The sequence below is a fragment of the Musa acuminata genome, chromosome BXJ3-6 (genome assembly GCF_036884655.1).
Source record: "Musa acuminata AAA Group cultivar baxijiao chromosome BXJ3-6, Cavendish_Baxijiao_AAA, whole genome shotgun sequence".
NCBI lineage: Eukaryota > Viridiplantae > Streptophyta > Magnoliopsida > Zingiberales > Musaceae > Musa > Musa acuminata.
In genome coordinates, this window is record NC_088354.1 from 7,848,642 (window position 1) to 7,871,315 (window position 22,674).

Below are 22,674 nucleotides of genomic sequence, written 5' to 3' on the forward strand. Positions count from 1 at the left end.
GTATTCGCCACGTCAGCTATTTAAGACGTGAGTGAGGCGAGTCTTATGTCGGGTCATAAAGCGATTCCGACTCTCTGTGACACACATCTGAGCCTTCTCGATGCCATTCGAATCGGCCAATCCATTTCGGTCCCGAGTCGACTTATTCGGGTTTTCCTTTTTCTCGGCGATCGACGAAATCTCTTAGGGTTGGAGTTGATCTCTGAGGTTTTTCCGATCCCTCCGCTCTCTGCCCTGTACGATCGATCGGGGGGCTTGCGGAGGTGTGATTGCGATGGATAGCAATTTCAAGGAGCAGGCGATCGAGTATGTGAAGCAGGCGGTGCTGGAGGACAATGCGGAAAACTACGTCAAGGCTTTCCCTCTCTACATGAACGCCCTCGAGTACTTCCGCACCACCTCAAGTACGAGAAGAACCCCAAGATCAAGGAGGCCATCACCCGGAAGTTCACCGAGTATCTCCGCCGCGCTGAGGACATCCGCGCCGTGCTAGACGGCGGCGGCACCGGACCCGCTGCCAACGGGGACGCGGCCGTGGTCACCAGGTCCAAGACGAAACCAAAGAATGGAGACGGCAACGGCGGCGAGGACCCCGATCAGGCGAAGCCCAGGTCCGAGCTGGCTACTGCTATCATAACGGAGAAGCCCCAGCGTGAAGTGGAACGATGTGGCCGGGCTGGAGAGCGCCAAGCAGGCCTTGCAGGAGGCTGTGATCTTGCCGGTCAAGTTCCCTCAATTCTTCACTGGTTTGTTTTCTTTTGCCATCTTTGAAAGATGCAAGCTATTGGTTCAGACCTATTTTCTGGTACACTAACAATTTGTATTGAAATTCTAAATTTATAGATCATTTTTCCGATAGGAAATCTTTGTCGTTGTGCTCAGCTTGTCAGGTTCTTTTGTTTTATGCAGTATTCAAATTGTACTGCCTAACAAAATTCTGTATCCTTCCTATGATATAAGAAACGATGATAATTAATCTCTTTGAGGAAGCCTGAAATAGGAATAAGCATGACTCGGAATATAACTAATAGTGTTACTCAAATCTTAACAATGATGTGAGAACGGAAACATAGAGGTAGTTAACTTTTAATGGTTTTTGAATCGTGTCGATTGAATACAGTGAGGAGAAAAAGTGACTGACAAAAGGGGAAAGACAATACAGAACTTACGAGAAAAGTTGGTAGAAAAAAGAAATTTAACTTCTTTATGAAGTCAATTTTCATTCCATGTGTAACTCGAGAGTGCTGTAAAATGAAAAATGAAACCAGAGTTCTACATCATCCTTCCCTTTTCTCTTGTCCTGTTACTCTTCTATTACCTTCACCCATTCGAGAGGTTTCTGGGATTCAGGGGTTTGAGTTTGATGATTCACATGATAATATCTGATTGAATTGCATCAATTCTTTGAACCCCAATCTTATCTGGATTTGATCATTTCACAACCCTGTTCTGTACTGTTGATGTTAGATAGTGCCCATATGAATTCTTTTTCATGTTATTCTTAAATGTGTGGATTAGTTAATGAATCCATTTAAAGATTAAGCAATGGAAATGCTGAAATAATGCGATCTTGATTCATGAAATAGCATATTACTGAAATCTTACTGTTACAAAATCTGTAATTAAGTTCCGCTGAATGGTACCTGCTTTTGAACTTGACTTAGTTTAGTCATTGGATATGGGAAAAAGAGCTACAATACGGAATTCTTCCATAATGCTAATAGCACCTTAATAACAACCCCATTAGGGAACAGTTTACCCTATGATCTCCCCTAGGTATAAAAAGCACTTTGATTTTGGATTCGATTGGAAATCGGCCGGATGGGAAGTATCCGTAACCAAAAGAGAAATTAAAAGGCTTTTCCATCTCTGCTGTTCTCAATATTGAGCAAGAATCATAGGTAAATTGAAGATCAAAGTCTGCTTTTAGCTAAAATTCTCTTATAGACATGACACTGGTGGTGTTCATTTGAGACATATCCAAAAGATTGATGTATTATGCGAACACACGTGAAAGATGTATTCTTCATGGTATTTAGTTATTTCTGGTGCATGTTGTTTTCCTGACGCTTTGTATTTGTAGATCAAATATCTTTTATGCGTACATCTGTTGCAGCTGTTTACAATCTCATTCTTATTCGTCTTTATTTATCCAACGACAGTTCTTTGAATTTGTTTAATTGTAAAACGAATTAAATCAGTAAATTACCCTTTTTCTGAATGTTGTAGGCAAACGAAGGCCGTGGAAGGCATTTCTTTTGTCTGGTCCACCTGGAACTGGAAAGTCATACCTGGCAAAGGCTGTTGCAACAGAGGCAGAATCAAAGTTTTTCAGGTTATTTTCTATTTACAAATATGAGTCAATTGAACTGTTGAAAATGGGTTAGATGCTCAATAATTTAATGGACAAGTATCTTGAAAAATATGTAGACATCTTATATTTGATTGAACTGTTGCAGTATATCTTCGTCAGATCTAGTTTCAAAATGGATGGGTGAAAGTGAAAAGCTAGTTTCTAACCTTTTCCAAATGGCTCGTGAAAATGCTCCTTCAATAATTTTTATAGATGAAAGGATTCCTTATGTGGCCAACGTGGAGAAGGCAATGAAATTGAAGCTTCTCGAAGAATCAAGACAGAACTTCCTTGTGCAGATGCAGGTAACTTTACATAACATTAGTTGCATATCTGATCTGTGCCTTTTTTGTCAAGGTTATGAAGCAAATCAGTGCTTCATATGCATGATCAACTAAATGTAATTTTATGAGATATAACTCTATCGGTATTGATCTTACTTTTATACAAAAAGGAACAACTGGAGTTGCTTGGTTGTTCAAGTGGTTTATGATATGTGTTTTTCACGTCTCCTTACAATCAAGGATTTGAATGCTGTTAACACCTGATAGCGGCTTGCCATTTGGACTGGTATGGTATATTGATACGGCTGGAATTTAACTTGTAGGATTCAGGACATTGGGCCAGTTAAGTCTTTGAACTGGCATGAGGCTAAAATTTTATTAGCCCCAATTTGACCGAAATTGGCCCCTTAGGGGCGTATCCACGATGGGTCTAACAGGTTTTAAATCCTTGGTCATATTGTATACCACGTTCTTCCTCCGTGTATAATATTTGTAAATTAATAAGATTTCTTCTGGATAAAAATATTTGCTGTTTCATACATAAAATTTTGGCTTCGGAACACAAATTGAACTGGAAATTGTGTTGGAAATATTTGACTTCGGAACAAAAGTTATGCTGTATATGATTCTGTTTTTGCAGGGTGTAGGAAACAATGATCAGAAAGTCCTCATTCTTGCCGCCACAAATGCACCCTATGCTCTGGCCTAGACACTTTTATTAGTTTTTGCTGGTAGTTGCTTTTAAAGTTATCGGAATCATCATTTGCTATTGCTTATAATTGTGAAGCACAGGCAATCCTATGGCGTTTTGACAAGTGGATTTATATTCCTCTTCCAGACCTAAAAGGCAGGCAACATATGTTCAAGGTATTGACTATAATGACCAGAACACTGCTAGAAGTTACTAGGATCACTTGATTGACAACCTTTTACTATAAATTTTTACTGACATAAGTCACTAGGATTCCTTATTTGTTGTGACTTTTTTGCTACAATTTTCAGTTCATTCTTTGGCATTAGTCTCAGTTTACGAAGACCTCAGGAATTACAGGTCACTTTATCTTTTTGATATTTTCATACTGCTGCTTGGTTGGTAGGTTCATCTGGGAGATACCCCTCATTACTTGAGCGAAAGTGATTTTGAGAACTTAGCTCGCCGAACAGAAGGATTTCCGGGCTGAGATATATCTGTTTGTGTAAGTGGTCTTGATATTCTTGCAAATCCTACAAAGAACTCGAGGGATGACTCGGTTGTGCTGCTTTTGACTGAACAGGTCAAAGATGTACAGTTTGAACTAGTCCGGAAAGCTCAAGATGCCATGCATTTCCACAAGTCCGGTGAAAGCATGTGGTTGCCATGTGGACCAAGACACCCAGGAGCTATTCAGACCACATTGCAGGTGCTTGCTGCTAAAGGTCTTGCTGCGAAGGTACATGTGAAATCTTGTGTTGCTATCATTTGGTTCTCCATTCTATTCTGTCCATGTTTTGTGTATCATATTTATTTGGAGTGCACAAACAGATCCTTCCCCCACCGATCACAAAGACAAGATTTCGACAAAATGGAGCATCTAAATATACCTTGCTCTTAAGCAAGGTCCATTGCTGGGATTTATCTCACTTATATTCTTAAAGATCAAACTCTTCATTTGTCTTTTTTTCTCTCTTTCTTGTGCTATCATCCTCTACTATATGTCAGTCAGTGTAATGCGAATACTGTTTTTTTTGTTTTGCTCCACAAATTTGTATGACATGAAAAATATAAAGCTAGCAATGGGATTCAAAGCTCTGATATATGGACTGTCGGTGTTTCTTTGAGAACTATTGTTCGGATCTCGAGATAGATCCCTTTCGTAATGAGAATCAATTTTGTGAGGTGTTTGTGATAGTGTTATGAAAGCTAAAAACCAGCAGTTCTTCAGATATATTTAATGCTTTTTTATATTTAGATCTCAAGTTAACCTTTTAGCGCAAAAAAAAAGAACCATCTTTTAGTAATAGTTTGTGATCAAGAATCTTTTTGGTTATTTGCTTCTGTTGATAGATTGTCCTATTTAATTTCTGTTGATAGCTAGCTGCTCTAACTTCGATATGATGAGGCGGCACCAGAACGCACGGGTTGATTAGGGAGACGCCACGGGAGACGCCAATGGCGGCGTCGCTCCGTGGGCTTCCGTCCAAACAACGACGGGCACGGATTCATGGCTTCCATGTCACGCACCACGCCGAGATCAGCTATAAAGTGTCACGAACGGTGTTTCCCAATCCGAAGACGAAGAGGAAGAAACGATGACGACATGAGGAACTCTTATGCGATTTGCGATTCTTGAGGCAGCGCCCTTCTTTCTTTTTCTCACCCCTTGTGATTTCGGGTTACTCTGGAGTCGAGCAAATGGAGATCAAGAATCAAGGTTCCGCTCCCTAACTTTTTCCTAATTATTCGTCGTTATGAGCAACCTTACACTCCCATCTTGCCTAAATTATGGATCCTTTCACTTGTTGCGTTATTGAACTCGTATGAAGCCTTACGTGCCGCTTGACGCCCGACTTAATTAACCTAAAACTAGGCGTTTGCCATAGAGACATAACGTCAAACATGTGTTAGGTACTTCCGATGTCATTTATTTTCTTGTTTACGATCTTCGTTTCGAGAAGAGAGATCTTGCCAATAATTTTGGTCGGCGTAAGTTAATCATTTTACTTGGCTCTTTTTATGCAGCACAGTTCTCGATTGAAATGATCTCGTCGCTTAGAAATCTCTCTTTCATTCTGAGAATTTCACTATTCATAAACATTTGCTCGTGCCGATGATTTCGATTTGGTTACATACATACTTCAAATCTTTAATGCTTTTACATGTTGTTTTACGAGGATATCTCGTCACGATATCATTTGCCCATCGAGTTTCCATGATAAAAACAGTGCATGTATTTGTTGCTATTGCTATTGCTGTTGCTGTTGCGTGGCCAGTGTGTGTTTGTTTATTAGAACAATTTTTTGGATTTTTGAATGTTTATTGGGTTTGTTTGGATATATCACAATTTTTTATTTAAATTTAATCAGGACATCTCGAAATCCATCGACATCGAAATGGGTATTATTCCTTGATGGGCTCCCTAATCGTTGACATCAGATCGGGCGCTGTAGCTGAAGCTTGCTTGGATCGCGCTCGGCCCTGGATTTGATACCGGGTCCTGTCGGTGGATCCTACGGGCATGCAATCGGAAGCAATTGCAGATGAGGCGTCGAAAACGACGTCGAAGACAAGCAGAGAATTAAAGGGGAAGTTCCGACAGATTCCCATCTTTCCGATTTGTCGATGCTTCTCCGTGGTCATGGATGCTTATCCTCCATCTCGTCTTGGCGCATTTCCTCTCCCCACGGGGCGTGCGTGGGTGCGTGATGCGCTGAGTTGGACGGTGGGGATGCGGTGGTTCCCTTGACATCGACCGCCTCCTTCGAACCCTCCGTCCAAAATCCAAGCTTGCCTTCCTCTCCGTTGAATAGGGTGGCTGGGGTCCACGAGCGCCTAATGTGGCGGCGGGATTGGGCCGCCCTGCGATAAGGGTCCCCGCCCCGATTCGCCGTCGCACTCATCCTGCCTTCATCTCTTTTGAGGGTCCTGCTGCCTACGTAAACCCCACCATCCGTAGCACCGAAACCAGCCTCTGAGAACCAGAAGACCATCATTGATACTGTGGCCGGCAAAAGTGGTCGGATGAGTCGCTCGATGCCGAAGTCCTATTTTCTCCTCCTGCGGATACTGTGACTGCTGCTCACCAGCGTTGAGTAAGTGCTTGTCAAGTTCTTCATCCATCTTTCACTTGAATTCATTTTTTCCCTTCATAAAGCGTGGAATCTAATTGTTGTAGTATGCTTAACCAAAGAAAATGTGTTTGAAGTCGGTGAAAGATGATGCATCAAGGGTTTCCTTTGAGACTCTGCGTCATACAGCGGTTGGGAGGTCATTTGAGTCCAGCCGACATCCACTTTTCGTTTGATTGATTATGTTCCGTCGATTAGTTCTCCTTGCAATAAGTGCTTACTTTGTTCTTCTGATCCATTTAACTCTTCTCAATATAATGGTGATTTCTGTTTTGGTGCCTTAATTGCAACTATCACTGAAGGTTCTCGGAAAAAGAAGAATTGGGTGGGAAGTAAAACATGTTTATTACTCCTGTCGCCTCGATCCATGTCAGTGTAGGAGTTTCTTCTATATTTAAATAAGACAGCATACTAGCAAAGATAAGAACGGTTTTCTCATCCTTGGTAGGAACCAATCTTTTGCCATTTCAATACCATCAATTTTCCAATGTCCAAAGGAGAATTACAAATTAGTAAAAGTGTCTACTTCATCGAATGTCTAACCGTTGACTGAGAAATATGAATTTCATGAAGAAAACATCTTAGGTACCCTTACTGATATAAGTAACTGCATACATTACATAAGAATATTCATGCTGTTCATAACTTAACTTGATTTACTCACTGTTGTTCTCATTATAGCCCAGATACACACACTCCCTAGATTTTATCCAGTTAACTTCTTTCCTTCTCGTTATACATTACCAAGGGGGTTGGGGGTCCATCTGCCATTATCTGACCTGCCTTTCGGATAGTGTCGAACTAGGAGGACGAAGTTTCTGGTACAATATTTTTGAGACATGAACCATTGCTCTTTCCCTCATCAGCGTTAGCAATAAAGCAACTGCTTAAGTTGTTTGTTTACGAAACTATCTGCTTAAGTTGAAAATATTGATCAAGTGTTAGCATGTTTATGAAATTTATTACTCAGTTTGCATGCAGGAAGGCACTTGCAGATCTTACAAAACAGTTGTGCTTTTCTTTATATGGCTGCAGATCCGGTAGCTTGTATAGCCTTAAACAACTCAGATGGATCGAGGGACATGGGTGGAGAATTTAAATACTGATTGCCTGACCATACTTGTTTAGACAGATTTATAATGGCTTCAGTTCCTTTATGTTCTCCACTGTCCTGTAAGGACCAGATTCAAGTTGCTAAGAAAGTACTCATGCAGATTGGAAGAGACTCGGTCAACTCTTGTCTTTCATGTCACAAGATGTGCTTATCGTCTTGTAGCGCCTGTCGAATTGGAAAAAGGCATACTGTATATCATATAGCAGAGATACCTTTAAAAGGAAAGAGTGGGGAAAGATCAAATTCATTTTGTGTGTTTAATCTTTTCCCTTTGCCATATAGAAGTTCCAAAGAAGTGCCGACTCTCAAGTTTTACAGCATGGGCATCCGAGGGAAGTCTACTTCTGGAGGGGGACATCAGAGGGACAAACATGGCTCAAATTCCTCCGGAACTCCAGCAGCTAGCATTGAGAAGCAACTTAAGACACTGGATGCTTATTTTAGGAAGCTTCAGAATGACATGAACAAGCAGCTTAACTCTTGCACATCTGCAAGTGATTCTGAAACTCTTCACAGCAGAAGGCAGGATATGATAAATTCTTCCTCAGAATCTATCGGCAAAGTTACGGAAAACATCGATGCAACTGATGATTATAAAGCAGAGACTGGTTTAAATTCATTGGAGAACTATTTCAGCCAATTATCTGGTAATTACTTTTGCAACTTATGTAGAGACATATTTCAAGAAAATTATTGGAGCGATAAGGCTTGAGGCTCATTGTTAGTGTATCTGAAATAAAACTGCAAGATTTGGCAATTATTGTTTGTTTACTATTGGTGGCCTTGAGTCGTACGAACCTTCCACCCAATTGATATCTGGCCCATTTTACCTAACTCATTGAGCCTACAGGCTGTGTCCAAGTCATGAAACTTTGCTCTCTGGCTGGTCTAGTTGAATCAGGTCGTGACATAATTCTTCTAAATCATGAGACTCGAATTGACCTCTGCTAGGTGTAGCTAGTTGTTTTCTATAATACATGATTAACTGACCTGCTGCCAGATCTATCTGAACTTGACCAACCCGAGCCTGACTTGATCCAAGCCACCGAGAATCGTTTGTTATGATTTCCATATCACTCTTCCTTTCAGTGTACTAGTTTGTGGTAAAAGTTTATTAATAATATCATTTTTTCCAAGAAATTTTTGGAACTCTATCTTATGAATGAAGACACATGTTTTTATGCTCTTATGTGGACATATTGTCTCATGGTTTCTTTAGCTCCTGATTCATCAAAAGGATTGCTGATGTTTTATCTCATAGTGCTTCTAATCCTTGTCATTCTTAACTCACTTGTTCCTGTTTCTTGATAGCTTTTGTATGTGTTCTTTTTCTTTTGCGGCTAATGCTTGCTTTGGGCTTCATTCCAAATTTTCTTGGGCAGTATACTGTAGTCATTTTAATTGATGTGTTTGGTTGCTGGGAAGTCGCCCAAGAGAGTACATCCAGTATCTGTAGTATAGGGGCCTGCAGTAATCTGTTGATTTTAGTTAAAGTTTGAGGGAGATACTACTCAGTTTGAACAGTGGGTCTTCATTTTCATAATAATAATTCTGTCAGGAATGTTGAACATAATTTACTGTAGCATGACAAGGTATTTTAGAATGTTAAAAATTGCTTAACCTGTTTTACTTTCTATTTGTATGATAGTTGATAATAAATTGCTTTCTTGCCCATATGTGTACTTTGGCATTTGAACTAACGCAAAATGGGAACTACAAGACTTAATAAATTTATCATAATTGTTAAAAGATACTGAGTATGGTCCACTGCATATTTGACCTTCAAATGTGATATTGGGTCCAATTGCTCATTTTCTTCTCTGGTTTTTGTTCTGGACATCTTGTCAAATACCAAATGCACATATAGTTTTTTGTAGTTATTGCATGTATCATGTATGTTATATTCTTCTGGCATATTTATTCGATGAGAGATACTGAGAGAAATTTGTTCTTACCTGACATAGACACAAAAAAGAGCAGGTTGCCTGATTCTCCTGCAGATGCATCAGAAGGAAATCCTGTAAAAATACCAATCTCTGCCATGAGAAAAAACAACGAAAAAGAAGATGCGATTGTGGAACAGTATACATTTAAGGATGAAGGGAGTACGGATGATAGAACTGACTCACTTCTGTTTGGTAAAGTTAATACACCAAGTATATCAACAGATGATGAAGCTTCTGGTCTTTATCTAATGTGAGTCTTCTTTTTGTTTACTTCTACCGGACATAGAGAATGCCCTTATTTATGACAACTTGGCATAATAATGTGTTGAACTATCAGCATGTATAATATTTTCTTCCACAGCACTATTTTTCTTGAATATCTATTGTTTCTTGTTCTAAAATAACTGTTGAAAACTTGTTTATAAATTTTAATGGGTAGATGGCTAACTGGAATTGTTTTAATGAATGCAGAAGCTTATTAGCTGCAATAAATATTGCTGTTTTCTTATTTGAAATAGCAAGTCCAGTTAGTTCAGAGGTAGAGCACTTGTCGCTTCCTCTGATCTATGGAGCAAAGATAAACAAGTTGATTCTTCTCGGGGAGTGGTGGAGACTATTAACACCAATGTTTCTGGTACAATGTTTAATTCTGATTCTCGAGTCTTTGCAATGAACTTTGATTTTGACTGGTTGTTTGATAAGTTCAATTGCTACTTTCATATCATAATTTGTCAAAGTGATATATCTGGTGGAACATTTGATTTTGATGCGGTTGGTTTAGTATAATAATGTTTAGTTTACCTTTTTTGTATCAATTTATTGTAATCTCTGTCTATTAGGAAAGAATAGGTGCATATGTCTCCTATTCTCTTTTAGATGTTGTAATCTTAGAGGAGATATTGCAAGGCAGAGATACATTGCAGTAGGGACATCCGTTACCAAATATGCTGTTCCATAGACACAAACCTAGGAAAATGAATTTCTCATGCTCTGGAACCTCTTGAATGGCAGCAAGCCGCATGAGTTCTTTGCAAGATGATGATGTCAGGAAACAAGTCTTTTGGAAATCACAGGTTGGCACTTCCTTTCGATGAAGTGACATCCGTATTACCATTTTCCAGGGTTTGTTTTTGAGTCATATAAGAAGTGACATTCATATTAGCTACAGAAATATCATTAGAATCTTAACCACGTTGTAAACAGCCAACCCCTTTCTTCCTTCCAATGAGGTGATATAGCTAATACTATGATTACTAGATCTGCTGTATCAAACATTGGGAACTCCATAGCTGATAATTTGACTATATCCACAGTCCGCCATTTTGATACTCACTATTCTACTACTACAAATAAGATCAAAGTGGTGACAGTCAACAATGATCATATTCATGTATAAAATTAAATGCGAACAAGCCTCAACAAATAAAGTGCTTTGGTTGTTATTAGGGATCAGGAAAGTTAATCCCTTAATACAAACAAAATTGGGAGCAATAAATATATACAAAGTAAACTTCAAATAGTTGGACAAATTTAATCTGTTACCAAAGGTTCTGCTAAAATTATAATAGGTAAGAGTTTTATTGATGTCATTTGGGTTGTTCCTCTCTAAACTCACGGTTGATTGAACCTGAATATTATAAAATTTTGTTTTGTCTATAAGGCTCTATCATGTTCTCTATTTGATTTTGACCTTTGCAGCACTCAGGATTTCTGCATGTTGCTCTTGGCTGCTGGGTTCTTCTTACATTGGGAACCGAAGTTTGTAAAGGCTATGGCCCATTTGCCTTTTTCCTGATTTACATACTTGGAGGAATTTGTGGCAATTTGACAAGCTTTCTTCACACTCCTGAGTTAACTGTTTGTGGTACGGTATGTACTATTTAACCTACATTCCTATTATATTCTGATGGCGTGCGAGTCGACCAAATTTGAAGCTTGTTCTCTACAAAGATTGCTATCATGTTGGATATTAGATTATGGTCACACATTTGTTCTTATACATTACTGGGAATGTCAGAAGCATGTGCCAGCTAATTAGTACTGCTTTAGAAATGTGATTTATGCAAGCAACAATTCACAACGGTCACACATATGTTCTTATACATTACTGGGAATGTCAGAAGCATGTACCAGCTAATTAGTACTGCTTTAGAAATGTGATTTATGCAAGCAACAATTCATAACGGTCACACATATGTTCTTATACATTACTGGGAATGTCAGAAGCATGTGCCAGCTAATTAGTACTGCTTTAGAAATGTGATTTATGCAAGCAACAATTCATAACGGTCACACATATGTTCTTATACATTACTGGGAATGTCAGAAGCATGTGCCAGCTAATTAGTACTGCTTTAGAAATGTGATTTATGCAAGCAACAATTCATAATTTGTTGCTAACCCGCTTATCGATTTACTGAAATTAGCTAGTTGATGATTGAGCATCTAATCAAGTTTCATAGAGATACTTATTGAATATAGATTTCTCTCATAGCATCGAGATACAACATGATATCTGCCCCGTCTGTCTATGTTCTCCCTTTTTTTTTGGGGGTCATATTCTTAATCTTCAAACAAAAGCATGAAGCACAATTAGGAGAAATGTAAAAGCTTATGGATCTACGGAGTAGATTGATTAAAGAACAGTGTCCATCCTTCACAAAGCATGATTCAACAAATATGACAACTAATTTGTTTTCACAGGGTCCGGTGTTTGCCATACTCGGAGCATGGCTTGTCTACCAAATCCAAAATAAAGATGTTACATCAAAGGAGGTTTCACAAAGTATGTTTTGGCAGGCGGTGGCCGCTACTGTTCTGAGCTTTGTTTTGAGCAGCTTTGGGAGAGTCGACAACTGGTAATTCCCGATATAAATTTGAGCAGCTTTGAGCAGCTTTGTTTTGAGCTTTGTTTTGAGCAGCTTTGCATCTAATTCCCGATACAAATTTGTCTCATGAAATTATCGAGCAAGGAAAAGATCTCTGACGATGATGGTTTTTTGCAGGGCGCATCTTAGTGCTGCCGTCTCAGGTGTTATCTTCGGGTTCCTTACATGTCCGAGCGTTCAATTCGATGATGCATCCGCGAAGAGCAGTCAGAAAGAGGGCATCGCTCTCGTTCAGAGGCAGGCCGATCCATGCAAGTCGCTTGCTACGTTTACCGTCTCCATTCTTGTGTTGGCCTCCTTGTTTTTTCTGTATGCGCCGGAGCTTCAGCTGTTGGAATGGGAGAGCTTGTAGCGACGGTTCAAACAAAGATAACAAGATCAACCGGAACTGGCGCTCGTGCTCCTCATTTTTGACTTGAAACAGTCGCAAGATATATCACGTCATCCCTCTGTATATTTCTGGACACCACATAGTGATAGGAAGTACAGAGCTAAAAGTTCCTGCTGTTGCAGTAGGAAGCTAGCAGATGATGATCCGACGACACTTCTGTTCTATCATCAAAGCATATGCCATTTCCCTTTCTTGATCCATCGTTCTTCCTTGATTCCGACGGTCTATTTCTTGATCCATTGGTTCTTTTTATCGGAAAAATTACAACGCTCTCTGTTTCCTCCTCATCCAAATAGACAGAATGATGAAAGAGGCTGCGGAAGGGAGGAGACCAAGCGGCGGCGATGGTGCAGTCGCGCACGGCATGCAACGCCGTTGGTGCCGGGAGAAGGAACGGGCACGAATGAATGCCGGTGGGGGTCGACGGCACGGTACTTTCGGGGACCGATGCTGTCCCAGGTTTGTGATTGAAGGTTGATTCGCTTTTGCCTAAGAACATGAAAGAAGTGGTAAGTCTATCAAATAAAGTGATGAACCGGACAGGATAAAGAAAAGCAATCTTGGTCTAATCATAATCATCGTACTGCTACTAATATAATTGATTCGCAGAGTCCTGTTTGGATTCACTCTGTCGGAAGCCATCGGGAGTCAGAACGAATGGTTACATTCCCATCGGATAGAATCGTCACATAAATTATACACGGCTACCGACGCGTACTCGAATTAGTATTTTACCAAATGCAGTACCAACTGGACTTGGAGCGCATCGTCCGTCGGTCGGGTCGTTTCAAGCACTAATCTAAATGCAAAGCCCAACCATATCGAACGGGACAAGTCGGATGGGTGTGGTGTGATTAGGGGACGCAGCAGATGTACGCACGGACGGTGCGGCTCTCCTGTTGCATGTCGACTGTGTCGGTCGGAGACTACGTGTTCTCGCACTGCTTGGGCTCCGCCGGGGGTCGAGTTGTGTATCGATCGATTAGGTGCGTGAACTCTAGGTGATCCCCTGATAACTTTTCAGGGGTGACTCGGTCTCCCCTCGTAACGCCCTTACATTAACCAAGAAAGATAAAGTAGAATAAAGAAAGCAAGAGAGAGAGAGAGAAGGAAAGAAAATATCCTCCTCTTCGCACCACCTCGTCTCCTCCCTCACGCACGAATCCCGTACCAAGAAACCGGAGAATTTGGGCGAGAGGGGTTTCCGAGGGCGCCGCGGGTTCCAAGACCATAAGAGAGTGCGCCTGCTCGAGAGAGAGAGAGAGAGAGAGAGAGAGGGAGGGAGGGAGGGGCGGCGATGCAGCGGCAAAGGGCGATGTCGTGGAGGATAGTGGGGAAGGCGGCGCAGGCGTTGGCTGCGCACGCCCTCCTCTTCTGCTTCACCCTCTTCCTCGCCCTCAAGATCGACGGCCGCACGTCCTACTCTTGGTGGTCGGTCCCTTCTTTACCTCCCCACACCTCATGCCCTTCCTTCTGCTCCCGCTCCCTTATGCTTCTGAGTTATGATCGCCTATTTCGATTTCTTGGGTTTAGGGCGGACTTGTTTGCCCAAGTATACGAATCTTTTGCGGATATGTTATTTCTTGGTTCTGATGGTTAGGGATAGGTGGTCGATTTGGCCAATTGGGGTTTTACCATCAGGGATGGGTGGGAAGGACCGAGACGAGCTTTCAAGAAACGCTGTAGGTTTATGTTCTACGCTTGGGACAGCAAGATTTGATATCTGGATTTCGCTGACTGATTGTGTTCTTCTCTGGATCTTGATCTCTATGCCTGTTTATGGATATGTGTATTGATGAATAATGGGTCGCAAGTTTCCTAAGAAACAACTTAGTTATTCTTTTAGCCAGTTAGAATTGTGGGCTTGCAGTTACTTAAGCTCTATGTCATTTTCCATTGTTCTTGTTGGGTCTAACTTTTTTCTTGCTGCTGCTTCACTCATTTCTGCCCTGCCTTTCACATCCACGATTTCGTTAGGTCCTTGTTTTTTTTCCTTTTTGGTCCATGGGAGGACCCTATGGATATTTTACATCGTTGACCACCTTATGCACATTTGTTTCTCGTCTATGTGCATCTTGAGCCCCATGTTCTTTGTTATCTAAATTTTCTATGTGCTTTATAAACTACGTTTAATGATGTTGTTCCTATTATCACATTGGAAAGCTTCCTTTTATATACCGCTGCACATATTTTGAAGGGACACACACCTCAGTACATGCACGCCATTTCTTGGTGCCTAAAACTAATATTAAAATGTCTACACCTTAACATGGTCACCTGCTAGGCATGCAAGTTTTCCAAGAATAGAAAACTGTATTATGTTGGTTGATATTAACATATAATTCTCTTGGTAATTGACATTACCAATGTGTGTGATTGAGGTTTGATGTGTGATGCATGGTAAATGATCATTCGTTTAACATGCCAGTTAGGATGGAGCATGTAGCAACCATGTAAGTCACTGATAAGATCATGCTTGTCATGACTTGAACATGTAAGAACACTGTCCATTATGATATTGCCAATGCATCTCCTGCATAACATATTCGACCTTTTTTCCATTAATTACATGGACGATGATAATGAGGTGGTAGTGCTTCTCCTTTCGTAAAATATTTTTGTTTCAGTTTTTAATAATTTGGTGATCCCTGTTATCTATATTAGAAAATTTTGAAAAGATAAATTTAGAGTAGCATTTTATTTATGTTGGTCTCATTTCTCTTCTGATGAAACAGGATAATATTTGTCCCTCTTTGGCTATTTCATGCTGTCGTAGCACGAGGGAGATTCTCCTTACCTGCTCCGTCATTGCCTCATGATCGTCATGTATGATTAAACTAATTATGCTTCTTTAGAAAGTGTCATTGTTCTTTTTTAATATTATGTGGGTAGCTGTTAATATGGATCAATTTTTTGTGATCGTGTGCTGACAGTGGCTCTTATTTTTCCACAGTGGGCACCCTGTCATGCTGTTGTGGCAACACCTTTGCTAATTGCCTTTGAACTGCTCCTTTGTATATACCTTTATAGCACAAGTGGTAAGTGAATAGGCTGCATAATAGTTCTTTGACTTACTTTTTATGCCACAATTACATTCCATTGGAAATCTGTCGGTGTACACTGAGCAGACCATTTTTGTGCAAATGTGTATTAGATTCATTGCAAACGTGGAAGTCTATTCTCTATTCCTTGGCATTCTACCTAATATTTTTCGTATATGGATTTTCACACAGTTAATGGTGAACATGCTGTCAACTTGAAGATTGTTTTTCTTCCCCTTTTGGCCTTTGAGATAATCATCCTTGTGGACAATTTCAGGTACTTCATTTAACTTTGCCATTAATGTATATAACTATCCCATTTTGTAGAGCACAATGGTGGAATACATACTTAAACAGTTGGGACATTGTGTCTTGTTGCTGTACCACGATATGAAGCTAACATTATATATTTTGGCTGAACTAGCGGCTTTTAAAGGACTTCACAACTAATAGTTAACCTGATGTGGAATCTTTTATGGTATTCTAGCTCACCCAGATTCTAGGTTGAAAGGAGTCTTAAGAATATCAGTACCCTTGGCAAGGCAGTGGAACCTCTATCTGTTGGGAAGTCTTGTAGTTTTAAGCAACTCATACATGGTTCTCAGTTGGCACAAAACACAACTGAGGATTTTGATTAGGACAAAGCAAGCTTTATAAGCATGGTTTGTTATATTAACTGATTCCAATATGGATTTTCCAAACTGTATCGACATCAGCCTAGTTTAATTCATTTCAACGAATTTCTCATCCTTATTGTCTAAAATATGTTGACAATAGCAAAAATTGTCTGAAATCGATTTTGCTAAGTCAAAAGAGGCTTACGCTTCCAATTTTAGTGAAAGTATTGACCTCCATATTAGGATATGCTGCTTCCAAGGCTGATTTTGAAAGAATAATTGTTTCGAAAGGGAGTCATGCTTTGTCAAGGCTAGTTGGTAATGCATCTAGAGCCTCTAAATGCATTTTTGAAGCTGTAGTCCCCACATGTTCCACATTTAAGGGTATATATCAAAACAATTAAATAATGCAGCAACAACATCTTGGTATCTCAGAAATTGCAATAAATTTGACACATTTTTTTTCTTCTTCTCTAAGCCCAAGGTTTGAATAAATATTTAAAGACGATATTAATTATAGTGATTTGATCCACTTCTTATGGTTCTGACACTATCATTTTACAATTTCAGAATGTGTAGAGCTCTAATGCCAGGAGATGAAGAAAGCATGAGTGATGAAGCTATATGGGAGACGCTTCCTGTGAGTTCACTTGAATTGGTGCTCAACATATTTTCATTTCCAGCACTACCACATCTAATCTCACTAGCTCTTCTAGTTCCTCCTCTTGGTCAGTACTTATAGTTTTCCTTTGACTTTTTGATTTGTAGCTCTCCCTTGGAGTTAATCTGACAACCTACTTAGGATTTCAGTGATACTATTTGCAAATTGGTTTCTGTTGTGTTGCTTTCTTTTAAGATCTTGGTGTCATCTTTATTCCAACTTCCTGTGAAGCTTGTGGGACCAGAGCATTAAAAGATTGGCATTCAGATTGCAGAAAGTTTATTGGAACATTTCATGATACCTGTTCATTTTTTTCGCTCCTTTTGCCACATAGGTACTTTTCTCATGAATTGGAAGTTTACAACAAATTGTTTGGATGTTCTTTAGATGCTCATTGAGCATGTCTGACCCTACATGATAATACTAAAGCAATTGCTGATAAAGGTGTTTTGTTCTGTCTCTAGTGGCTGGCCGACAATTCTGTCAAGCCCTTTCAACTTTATACATGGAGACACCTTTCAGTCCCAGAATTTGTGTAATTCCCAAGGTTTAATATCCATCTAAAATGTTTCAGTTCCAGAATATGTCACCTCCATAAGTTGGTATGTGTATGCTGAGAGTCCTATGAACTCTATGTCATTCCTTTCCTAGGGGTTACATGAATTGGCATGCAAATACCTTAGGTATCCACATGTGGTCCACTCTACTACATGTATGTAACTCCCACATTTCGTAGTCCATGGTCGCCCATTCTCATTACATATAGTAAGATGTAAATCATATGTTGCATTTAATTCTCTTGTTCTGTTTACTTTCTAGTTCTTTATACTAAAATTATGGCTCTTTTCTTTTTAGCACTTCTGGGTTGCGATCTCAATGGTGTTTCTCATGGCTGCTACAATATTCACCCTTCTTATGCTATGCGGTATAATTCATCTTCATAATGATTTTTTTAAGCTTTATCTCATGCAATTACTAGAACTTCTGCATTTTAACAACATGCCCTTTTGTCATTCATACTTTCACTATAAACTTTTGTTTGAAGCACCAACAAGTCCATTTTTTCTTGTTTTACACATTTTATGAAGAACAAAAGACTAGTTAAACCGATGCCTATTTTCTATTACCTTCTGAATTAGTTAAAGAATGTCATCCTGACTAGTTAAATCTATATGCCTATTGTCCTTTCTTGGATAAATTAGAAAATATCATCCTTAGTAATTAATAGATTAAATCCATTTGTTACTTCACCAAATCACTTTTGCATAATAAATAAAATAAACAAAATAATTTAGCATATTAATATTGGCCTCTGTCCTAGTCAGCCTTGACTATGTGCACTGTGGTCTAACAATTGGCCTACGAAATGGATAGTGCATACCAATTCGGGTTTGAAACGGAACATGGACCAAGCAGAACATGAACCAGTCAATTTGAATGGTCCACGTGGTACAGAGCTCACAGCTCGTTGAGCCTAGTGTTTTTATTATTTTTATCCCTAATTAAAAACCCTGATACTCTCTCTCTCTCTCTCTCTCTTGCATGCGCGCATGGTCCCTCTTCACGTGTCATCTGCCACCGCCTGCTAGATGTTGCCACCTATCACCTCGGCTTGTTAGTCCATCCAGTACTCCTCTCCTTCTCCTCAGTCATCTCCTCCTCCTTCCCCTTCTTCTTCTCTGCCTTTGCCACCCCTTCCTTACCTCCTCTTCTTCTCCACCTCCTCTCTTCTTCTTTTTGTCCTTCACCCCTACTCCCTTCTTTGTATTATTTATTGGTGCTGGCACAGACCAGACCTGCACTGGTCCAGCCATGGACCAGGACCAGACCCTCACCTGTCCAGTCATGGACTGGAACAGGTCTGATACCCTTGATGTGTAGCATATACATCAGTGTGGTGGATCAGTCTTCTTATGAGCTGGAGATTTTTTTTATGCAGAGTTAATCGGAACATGCTCGGGTACAGTCAACTGTACATAGTTACTTAAATATAGGCAACATTTCGTGAGGATTGATTATGGATGGTTAATGTCCATTCTCTCACTCTTTATTACTAGGTCTAGTAGATACCTTGCAACATATGCAATGACAAAACAAAAATGGATTGGATTTTTGTAATACGAAAATAGGATTGTCAAGTTTAATGAAACAGTACCCTTTTGCCTTCTTGGGATAATTTGGACAAACTTAAGCTAAGTGTTTTTCCTAGAATGGATGGCATGATCATGTCACTCTGTTTTTTTTTTAACATGGCATGTATACACACCACCAAACTGCTATCGGTGACAATTTGTTGCCATTCTGATCCATGTTTGAGTGCCACTTAATTCTCATAATCAGTGGACAGGATCAGAATAGAATCAGGAAATATCCAGGACAAAAATGTGATTAATTTATTATCAGTATACAGGAGTTTGTTATCTTTATTTGCTCTGAAATTGATATTTGTGTATCAAGTGTCTCTCAGTATTATAAATCGGATAGGTGGATTAATTTTACTGAGTACTAGAAGTCCAAATAATTCAGCTAACAGTTACTCACATGCAAAAGACAACTATGATACTGCTTTCGACCATGTAATGATCATTTGCCTCATAAAACCCTCTTGTGGTCTTTTTTGATATGATGCAGGTGATGTTGATGCTCTTGGATGGTGGGATCTGTTCATAAATTTTGGGTAGGGCACATTTTTTCCTGCACATTATTTGTCTTTCCAATTTGTCCATTTTCTCTTTTGATGTCATCTACCATTTGCAGGATTGCGGAGTGTTTTGCTTTTCTTGTTTGTACTAAGTGGTCTAATCCAATGATCCATAGACGGCCTTATCATGAAGAACCTTGTTCATCCTCCACTATGATTAGATACCGTGATTGGAACAGTAGCCTTCTGCTCTCTTCTATGGAGGACCATGATCAGGATAGGCTTTGCTCTCTGCAAGACATAGGAGGCCATATAATGAAAGTTCCTCTAGTAGTTTTCCAGGTTCTGCTATGTATGCATTTGGAGGTATGTTGGATACTTGTAGAAAATTTTGCTTTATGAAAATTGTTTATTAAATAACTGAATATGTTTATTACATAGATCTACTTGATGCTCATTCTGAGATGTCAGTAATTGTCTGATATTTCAGGGAACACCACCTGGTGCTCGACATATTCCAATTTTAGCACTTTTCTTGCCATTATTTCTATTGCAAGGTGCTGGTGTCTTATATGCTGTTTCAAGACTGGTGGAGAAGCTTGTTCTTTTAGTACATAATGGTACAGTTGATAGTAGATATCTCAGAATTTCATCCAGAGCTCATGATTTCTTTGCGTTCCTACATCATGGTTCAAGGTACTGTTTTATGTGTCTACCTTGTGATTATGATATGTAAATAAGAATAACAGCTTTTTTGTTGCATCATTGTGATAATTATTTTAACTAATGCAGATTACTGGGTTGGTGGTCAATTGACGAGGGAAGCAAAGAAGAGCAAGCTCGCTTGTTTCATGCTGAAGCCACTGGGTATTGCTCACATCATCTAGATACTTAGTACAAATTAGCATTACAAAGTGTCTTAGTCTTTGATAGAAGCAACTGTTCCTGAACATCAAGCAACTGTACAAAGCAGCTTTGATAGAAGCAACTGTTTCTAAACTTGGATAAATCATTAATGTTCGGGAAATTCACAAGTTTTCTCAAAATTAAAATTCACAAGTTTGTTCATAATATCCACTTTACAAAAATTAAAGGGAATGTCAACAGGCTTCTTCAAGATAAAAGAGGCCGTGCCTTCATGGACTGCATTAGCTTCTTTTAAGCCTCTTGGCTATCAGTTTTGAACATCCAAAATGTAATTTGGATCTTTGATTTATCCAAGTAAAGTTTTACTGAGCCTCAGGGATCAGAAACAGTGCCTTGATGGCGTTATCTAGTTAGCATGACTAGCATCTATCTGCTGACCATCTAGTGCCATCTGCAGGTATAACACCTTTGTTGGGTATCCACCTGAGGTTGTGAAAAAAATGGCAAAGAAGGATCTTGCTGAGGAGGTGCACTAAATTTCTTTTTTGTTGCTTGTATGAATTTCACATGTTTCTGGCAACTCTCTTAGAGTTGCAGCTACTAAATACCAAATTCACTTTTGCAGGTTTGGAGACTGCAAGCAGCTTTGGGAGAACAATCTGAAATAACAAAGTATAGCCAGCAAGAATACGAAAGGCTTCAGAATGTATTGCTTCTAACCTTATCTAGTCTTTTATTGTGTATAGCCAGCTACAATATTTTTCTTGATAACACTGTCCTTACTACTGCTTTTTTTCCTCTTTTGTTTTTATTTTTATTTTATTTTATTGCTACTTTGTTGTCATGATTTTGTTTTTTTTTTTTCAAGGTTGACATGCATTATGGTTGATGTCTAGTTTGTTTGATGTAGTTCATGCTTGATGTCTAGTTTGTTACTGTGGTTAATTCAATGTTGAGAAGTGTCCATGGAAGATACCGATACAACATTTCTAATTAGCATTAAATTCATTAGGCAATTTTAGAAAATTGAGGTACTGCTTTGATATTAAAAATTCTAGTTGGTGCATCATGCTCCCACTTTCTCATGAAAACTAGTACATAATGTAGCAGGAAATGACAGCAATGTCAGGATCAATTTTTCTAAAAGAATATGGGGAGGCTCAGCAAGGGATAAGACAAGGGTATGAGGTTTGGCAAGGGGTGGGGAGTTATTGGGGAGGCTCAGCAATCGGATAAGACAACGAAGGAGAAAGTAGTTTGATGTCACTAGTGTTAGGTTACCCGAGGTGGAAGTTCAGGGTCAATCTTGCACATGAGGGAAGTGGTGGTGATCAGTCATATAATTTAATTAAACAAAGCATTATCAGGTTCAGGAGAAGGTGCTCGAGCAAAGCGTGCTGCACCCAGTTAAAGGTGCTCGAGCCCCAGGGTTTGATGACTTGTCTATTTCTGGCTGCTTGACTTGTCTATTTCTGCTTACGACGACTCTTCTGTACTGGATTTCTGAAATTTGTGTCTGGATTTGCTCACTGTCATTTTCAGGAGAAGGTGCTCTGTAGGATTTGCTACGAGGCAGAAATATGTGTGGTTCTTCTTCCATGTCGACACCGGATCCTTTGCAAGTAAATATGTCTTAATTGTAGAGTCTGTGTGTACTTTCTGCTTTTTGATCCTTGAACTTCAATTGTGTATAGGTCCTGCTCAGAGAGGTGCAAGAAGTGCCCAATATGTCGCGTCCCCATCGAGGAGCGGATGCCTGTATATGATGTTTAAAGCTCTCCCAGATCAGAAATACATTATCATCCAAAATTCCTCAGGAAATTGTGTCCATAGACTGATGTACAAAAAGATAGAGCTACTCGAGTGCTTCAACCCCATTTGGCATGGTGGTAAATATATCTAAATTCACAGAAAAGTCTTCCGATTAGGTTCGGTGGTGAGTTTGTAGTATGTGACCAAATCAAAAAATGATTGGGAACTCTGTACATAAAAATTTCATTCTAATTGAATAGCGTTTTAACATTTGAGAAAGTGAAAAAAATTAAG

General features: G+C 39.5%; 2 protein-coding genes and 1 pseudogene across 4 annotated transcripts; all 3 read left to right on the forward strand.

Annotated features, from left to right (window-relative positions):
• The first annotated feature begins 42 nt into the window (after positions 1 to 42).
• On the forward strand, positions 43 to 5,056 carry LOC135639390 (protein SUPPRESSOR OF K(+) TRANSPORT GROWTH DEFECT 1-like; annotated as a pseudogene).
• Positions 4,947 to 12,999, forward strand: LOC135639388 (RHOMBOID-like protein 9, chloroplastic). Of its 3 annotated transcripts, XM_065153127.1 has the most exons (8): positions 4,947 to 5,048; positions 5,701 to 6,426; positions 7,498 to 8,223; positions 9,541 to 9,772; positions 9,994 to 10,156; positions 11,221 to 11,391; positions 12,226 to 12,380; positions 12,528 to 12,999. In XM_065153127.1, the coding sequence occupies exons 3-8, from the start codon at positions 7,602 to 7,604 to the stop codon at positions 12,760 to 12,762; spliced, it is 1,578 nt and encodes a 525-aa protein (XP_065009199.1). In that variant the 5' UTR covers positions 4,947 to 5,048; positions 5,701 to 6,426; positions 7,498 to 7,601; the 3' UTR covers positions 12,763 to 12,999. The 3 variants fall into 3 exon arrangements, with proteins under 3 accessions (XP_065009199.1, XP_065009197.1, XP_065009198.1); XM_065153125.1 differs by lacking the exon at positions 4,947 to 5,048 and having other exon boundaries at positions 5,956 to 6,426; positions 7,433 to 8,223; XM_065153126.1 differs by lacking the exon at positions 4,947 to 5,048 and having other exon boundaries at positions 5,956 to 6,426; positions 7,444 to 8,223.
• A 901-nt stretch (positions 13,000 to 13,900) lies between these two features.
• LOC135639389 (uncharacterized) lies at positions 13,901 to 22,650 on the forward strand. The gene is made up of 14 exons (XM_065153128.1): positions 13,901 to 14,232; positions 15,537 to 15,627; positions 15,755 to 15,839; positions 16,035 to 16,119; positions 17,030 to 17,099; positions 17,976 to 18,045; positions 19,752 to 19,797; positions 19,878 to 20,127; positions 20,252 to 20,457; positions 20,554 to 20,628; positions 21,086 to 21,155; positions 21,254 to 21,334; positions 22,171 to 22,250; positions 22,323 to 22,650. The coding sequence occupies exons 1-14, from the start codon at positions 14,099 to 14,101 to the stop codon at positions 22,399 to 22,401; spliced, it is 1,422 nt and encodes a 473-aa protein (XP_065009200.1). The 5' UTR covers positions 13,901 to 14,098; the 3' UTR covers positions 22,402 to 22,650.
• Positions 22,651 to 22,674: the final 24 nt, after the last annotated feature.

What these genes read in the sequence shown, in the direction of transcription:
- LOC135639388 (XM_065153127.1), top strand. Translation starts at nt 7,602, where the DNA reads ATGGCTTCAGTTCCTTTATGTTCTCCACTGTCCTGTAAGGACCAGATT. An exon ending in AGTTAACTGTTTGTGGTACG is followed by an intron (nt 11,392 to 12,225) that starts GTATGTACTATT and finishes TTGTTTTCACAG; the next exon opens with GGTCCGGTGTTTGCCATACT. An exon ending in TTTGGGAGAGTCGACAACTG is followed by an intron (nt 12,381 to 12,527) that starts GTAATTCCCGAT and finishes GGTTTTTTGCAG; the next exon opens with GGCGCATCTTAGTGCTGCCG.
- LOC135639389 (XM_065153128.1), top strand. Translation starts at nt 14,099, where the DNA reads ATGCAGCGGCAAAGGGCGATGTCGTGGAGGATAGTGGGGAAGGCGGCG. An exon ending in ATCCTTGTGGACAATTTCAG is followed by an intron (nt 16,120 to 17,029) that starts GTACTTCATTTA and finishes TTACAATTTCAG; the next exon opens with AATGTGTAGAGCTCTAATGC. An exon ending in TTCCTACATCATGGTTCAAG is followed by an intron (nt 20,458 to 20,553) that starts GTACTGTTTTAT and finishes TAACTAATGCAG; the next exon opens with ATTACTGGGTTGGTGGTCAA.